This window comes from Belonocnema kinseyi, chromosome 10, assembly GCF_010883055.1.
Source record: "Belonocnema kinseyi isolate 2016_QV_RU_SX_M_011 chromosome 10, B_treatae_v1, whole genome shotgun sequence".
In the NCBI taxonomy this organism is placed as follows: Eukaryota; Metazoa; Arthropoda; class Insecta; order Hymenoptera; family Cynipidae; genus Belonocnema; species Belonocnema kinseyi.
This window is the reverse complement of record NC_046666.1, coordinates 9001383-9008010: the sequence shown is the minus strand read 5'-3', so window position 1 is coordinate 9008010 and position 6628 is coordinate 9001383. Positions and strand designations below refer to the sequence as shown.

The 6628-nt window shown below is 29.6% G+C and overlaps 1 protein-coding gene across 1 annotated transcript in view; it reads right to left on the bottom strand.

Moving 5' to 3' along the window:
• The window catches only part of LOC117181685 (organic cation transporter protein-like), a 91199-nt gene that overhangs the window by 4323 nt on the left and 80248 nt on the right, over window positions 1-6628 (bottom strand). The window contains exon 6 of the mRNA XM_033374609.1: window positions 5257-5471. Within this exon, the coding sequence (XP_033230500.1) occupies window positions 5257-5471 (215 nt within the window). The remainder of the gene's footprint in view (window positions 1-5256; window positions 5472-6628) is intronic.

Sequence of the window (6628 nt, the reverse complement as noted above, 5' to 3'; positions counted from 1 at the left end):
GTAATGAGATTATAATCTATATATTCTTGAGTAATCCATTTCTAATCTGAGATAATCCACTTTCTATCTATGTTTTTTAGGGTAATCTACTTGTAGAATGGAGTAATTCACTTGTTTTTCGAAATATTCCCCTTGGGATTAATGTAATTCGGTGTAATTTACTTGTAATCCGCTATAATTCAGAGTAATTCCCTTTTAATCCATATAAATCGGAGTAAACCACTTGTAATAAGATTGTAATCGATCTATTTCTAGAATAATCCACTTTTAGTTTGAATTAATCCACTTTTAATATACGTGATTCAGGCGAATCTACTTGTAGGATAGAGCAATCTACTTTTTTAGGAATATTCCACATGCAATCCATTTAATTCGGTGTAATCCACTTGTAATGAGATTTTAATCTATATATTCTTGAGTAATCCATTTATAATCTGAAATAATCCACTTTCTATCTATGTTTTTTAGGGTAATCTACTTGTAGAATGGAGTAATTCACTTGTTTTCCGGAATATTCCTCTTGGGATTAATGTAATTCGGTGTAATTTACTTGTAATCCGCTATAATTCAGAGTAATTCCCTTTTAATTCATATAAATCGGAGTAAACCACTTGTAATAAGATTGTAATCGATCTATTTCTAGAATAATCCACTTTTAGTTTAAATTAATCCACTTTTAATATACGTGATTCAGGCGAATCTACTTGTAGGATAGATCAATCTACTTTTTTTAGGAATATTCCACATGCAATCCATTTAATTCGGTGTAATCCATTTGTAATGAGATTATAATCTATATATTCTTGAGTAATCCATTTCTAATCTGAGATAATCCACTTTCTATCTATGTTTTTTAGGGTAATCTACTTGTAGAATGGAATAATTCACTTGTTTTTCAGAATATTCCTCTTTGGATTAATGTAAGTCGGTGTAATTTATTTGTAATCCGCTATAATTCAGAGTAATTCCCTTTTAATCCATATAAATCGAAGTAAACCACTTATAATAAGATTGTAATCGATCTATTTCTAGAATAATCCACTTTTAGTTTGAATTAATCCACTTTTAATATACGTGATTCAGGCGAATCTACTTGTAGGATAGATCAATCTACTTTTTTTAGGAATATTCCACATGCAATCCATTTAATTCGGTGTAATCCATTTGTAATGAGATTTTAATCTATATATTCTTGCGTAATCCATTTCTAATCTGAGATAATCCACTTTCTATCTATGTTTTTCAGTGTAATCTACTTGTAGAATGGAGTAATTCACTTGTTTTCTGGAATATTCCTCTTGGGATTAATGTAATTCGGTGTAATTTACTTGTAATCCGCTATAATTCAGAGTAATTGCCTTTTAATCCATTTAAATCGAAGTAAACCACTTGTAATAAGATTGTAATCGATCTATTTCTAGAATAATCCATTTGTAGTTTGAATTAATCCACTTTTAATATACGTGATTCAGGCGAATCTACTTGTAGGATAGATCAATCTACTTTTTTTAGGAATATTCCACATGCAATCCATTTAATTCGGTGTAATCCATTTGTAATGAGATTTTAATCTATATATTCTTGAGTAATCCATTTCTAATCTGAGATAATCCACTTTCTATCTATGTTTTTTAGTGTAATCTACTTGTAGAATGGAGTAATTCACTTGTTTTTCAGAATATTCCTCTTTGGATTAATGTAAGTCGGTGTAATTTATTTGTAATCCGCTATAATTCAGAGTAATTCCCTTTTAATCCATATAAATCGGAGTAAACCACTTGTAATAAGATTGTAATCGATCTATTTCTAGAATAATCCACTTTTAGTTTGAATTAATCCACTTTTAATATACGTGATTCAGGTGCCAGGTGCAGTAATCCACTTGTTTTCCGGAATCTTTCACTTGTAACTCATGTAGTTAATTGTAATCCACTTTCAATCCGCTATAAATCAGAGTAATTCAATTATATTCCATCTTATTCAGAGTCATTAACTCGTATATGGAAACATCGACTTGTAATCAGATTGTAATCCACATACTTCGGAGTAATCCACTTGTAATGCGGTATTATCTACTTTAAAATTATGTTATGCAAGGCTGGTAGGATGGAGTAATACACTTGTTTTCCAGGAATATTCCACTTGTAAATTCATGTAATTTCATTCAATCCACTTGTTTTGCGCCATCATTTAGAGTTATTAATTTATATTCCATGTAATTCGGAGTTATCCACTTTTAGAAACAACAATCTACTTTCAATCACATTGTAATCTACATGTTTCGCAGTAATCCACTACTGATGCGATATGATCCACTTTTAATGTATGTTATTCCGGGTAACCTATATGTAGGGTAGATTAATTCACTTGTTTTCGGGAATCTTCTACTTGTAATTCATTTTATTCAGTGTAATCCACTTGTAATCCGCTCTAATTCAAAGTAATTCAATTACATTATATATAATTCGGAATAATTCACTTGTATATAAAGTGATCCACTTGTAAGCAGATTCTTATCCATATTTTTGAGATTAATCCACGTTTAATGGATTTTAATCCACTTTTAATATATAGCATGCAAGGCGATCTACTTGTAGGGTGGAGAAATCCACTTGTTTTCCGTATAATTATTTCGTAATCCATAATTTTTCAGAGTAATCCGTTTCTAATCTGCCATAATCCACTTTTAATATATTGTATTCAGTGTAATATACTAGCAGAATAGAGTGATCCACTTGTTTTCCTGAATATTCATCTTGTAATTTATGTAATTCGTTGTAATTCACATATAATCCAAAATAATTCAGAGTTGTTAACTGTTATAGCATAAAATAATCCTCTTATAAACCGGCATAACCCACAATAATTCATTTTTAATGTACATAATTTGGAATAATCCACTTGTAATCCTCAATAATCAATAGTAATTCACTTGTAATATAGAATAATCTACTTGTCATAAAAAATAGTCTATATTAATCCACTTTTATGCACAGTAATCCACTTCTAAGCAGATTATTATTTATATATATTTTTTTAATAAATGTTATTCAGGTTAATCTATTTGTAGGGTGGAGTAATCCACTTGTATTGTGGAATATTCCACTTTTAATTTAGGTAATTCACTGTAATCCACATGTCATCCGAGAAGATTCAAAGTAATTCACTGATAATCCAAATAAATTGGAGTAAGCCACTTGTCATCCAAAAATAATCTAATGTAATCCACTTTTCATCTATTTTATTAAGGGTAATCTACTCATAGGACAGAGTAAACTGTTTTTTGCGGAATACTCCACTTTTAATTCGTATGATTCGGTGTAATCCACTTGCAAGGGGTCATAATCCAGAGCAATTTCAATATAATTCGTCGAAATCAGAATAATCCAATAGTTACATAAAGTAAACCACTTATTATAAGGATTACTTCATTCTAAAACGGAGTAATCCACTTGTAAGCCAACGTTATGCAGATTAATTCACGTGCAGTCAGTATATTTCAGATTAATCCACTTGTAATATGGAGTAATCCACTTTTTATTCAAAATAACCTAGAGTAATACATTTTTAATTTATATAATCCGGAGTATTCCATTTATTTAGGAGTAATCCACGTATATTGTGCAATAATCAGGAGAAATACACTTATAATCCACTTGATTCGTAGTAATCCACTTATAAGATGGAATAATATACATGTAATCCGGCATAAACCAGAGTATGTCACTTGGAACCAATATGATTCAAAATAATCCACTATTTAAACGGATTAATCCACTTCTTATCCGCGATAACTTAGGAAAATCACCTTTCAAACTATGTTATATATTTGCAATTAAAAATTTATGAATTTTATTAACAATTTTTTCTCACAAATGCAGGTAGAAAAATCAATTTTCGGTAAAAAATTATTTTTTTATTTGAAACTTGAAACATTACATTTTTGGTAAAAATGTGTCTTTTTTTGTTGAAAAGTCACGTGTTTTGTTGAAATTCAATTTTTTCTTAGAAAATTAAGATGCTTGCATCAAAATTCATCTTCTTGGTTGAAACCTAAACTATTTTCTTGGGTTAAAGTTTATTTTTCCCACATGATAATTTAATTATTCCATTTTTTATACCAAATTTATCTCTATTACCTGAAAATTTCACTATTTGATTGAAAATGTATATATTTTATTAAAAATTCATCTATTTGGTAGCAAATTAATCTTCTTGTTTAAAAGTTATTATTTTTCATGAAAATTTGTTGATTTTTTAATGAAAATTTATATTTTTATTTTAATTGAAAATCTATCTTCTTTAATGCAAAATAATTCTTCTTGGTTGAAATGTAAACTACTTGATGTCTGAAAATTTATCTTTTTTTTCAAAAATTCAACTGCTTTGGTGAAAATTCATGAATTTTGTTTAGAATTTTTCATTTTCTGTTAAAACTTGTTCAATTTTTTCCAAAGTATATTAAGTTTTAACAGAAAATGAAAAATTCTGAACAAAATACATGAATTTTCACCCAAGCAGTTGAATTTTTGAAAAAAAAGATAAATTTTCAGACATAAAGTAGCTTACATTTCATTTCAAAATTGTTCAATTTTTTCCAGAGTATATTAATTCCGTTAAAAAGTATTCTTTTTGGTAGCAAAGTCAACTGTTTTGTTGAATATTCTTTTTCTTTTAGGATTTAACTATTTTTTTGAAAGTTCATCTTTTTTCGTTCAAGTAAATTGTTTTTGCTTACAATAAAATATTTTGTGACCAAAATATCAACTTCTACCAATTGTGTTCAAAATTCATTTCTTGTGTGTAAGAATTAATTTCCTTCTAAAAAATTCAACCATTTTATTTCAAAGTGATTTTTTGTTTGAAGATTCATCATTTTAGTTGAAAATTCATCTCTTTGTTTCAAAAGGTAACTATTTTGTTCAAACTTTGCTCATTTTTTGGTAGAATATTGATCTTTTTTAGTTAAAAACTCTTGACCTTAAAATCGAATTTTTATAGAAAATTTAATGGAAAAGCAAAATGGAAAATACGGTTTCTGACGAAAATTCAAAGAAATTGAAAAAATTATGTGACCAGAAAACAGCCTAATTATTTTTTTTTTTTTTTTTTACTTTTCAACATTTGTTTTAGCGACGTAATACCATCATGAGAAATCTAAAAAAATGATTTTCATGTAGACAATCTTTTTTGCTTTCTCTCGATTTATTTTCTCCTTGAATTTCTCTCTCGTTTTTTTTTTTTTTTCATACTTACGATCAGAAACCAAAGAAGCCCAAATGCTGAAAATCCCAGATACGATTAAAGAGCCACAGGCAAGCCACCGACGACCCCACCTATCTAACACCAGGGTGAGAAACGTATCCGCCGGAAGTTCGGTTGCTGATGCGATACTGAACGTGACAAAAACGTCAAGTCCCAGATTATCCACATTTCGCACATGGCCGTCAAACACCAACGATATCACCATCCTATCAAAAGAAAATTTTCGTTTAAATTCTTCTTTACTGAAATAACAAAGTATCTTGTTTGTTTTTATAAAAAAAATTAGGGGACACGTATTTGAATTTTAAATATTATTTGTAATTTGTAAAGCTAGGCGCCTTGAGTCTACAAAAAAGAGTTTTGTAGCCTATTAAGACGTAAAAACATCGTTCAAACTTACCGTTTCATACTTTCCCTTCCCTACTCCTCCCTCATTCTCTGATTTCCCATCTCCTCTCCTACTTGCGCACCATCCACATCAACCGTCGCTCGCCCACCCTTCTCCAAGTTCTTCCTCATATACTTCCCTCTCTTCTCTCGCATCCCCCCTCCTTTCCACTACTTCCTCTATGTCCCTCATTTCCTGTAACTTTCCGTAGCTCCACGCCCCTTACTTCTACTACTTTCGTTCTCTCATTTGTTACACCTCCTATTCTTATTTTCTCGCATGTTCCTTACCTTCTATCACTTTCCTTTCCCTCACTTCCCCTATTAAACCATCCCCTAATTTTCCCCTACCCTAATTTTTGCTTACTTTTCCAGCTTTCTCTTTCCTTGTGAGTTAGGCGTTGAGAGTTAAGAGTCAAGAGTTAAGAGTTAAGATATCAGAGTTATAAGTTAGGAGTTATGAGTAAGGAGTTAAGAGTTAGGAATTAGGAGGTCCTTTCACTTCCCCTTCTTCTTCCATTTTTTATATAAAATTCTATAGTTACACTGAACCTGACCAACTTCTGTTTTTAAATACGAAGACAAATATAATTTCATATTAACGTCAATCGAACAATGAATAAAGATTTAAAACTACTTAACACTGGTGTGAGAATACTTTCGATTAAATTCTTTTCTTTTTACTTTATTTTTCATTTTAGAACATTTTTATAATTTTAATATGAACCTAACAGATTAAAGGCCGTCCATAAACTCATTTTCCCTTTTTTAAGGAATTCTGTTTTTTTATCTCTTTGCAAGAAACTTGTACTTTTTATCATTTCTCTCTTAAATTTCAACTGATTTAATTAAACCCAATAAGAAAATCCGAATATTTTTTATTAAGGGCATGTGACACAGCTAAATACCTATATTACCGACCTCACTTTTTCCGTTCACTGAATGTTTTTTTGAACCTAAGAACTTTTTTTGTAAA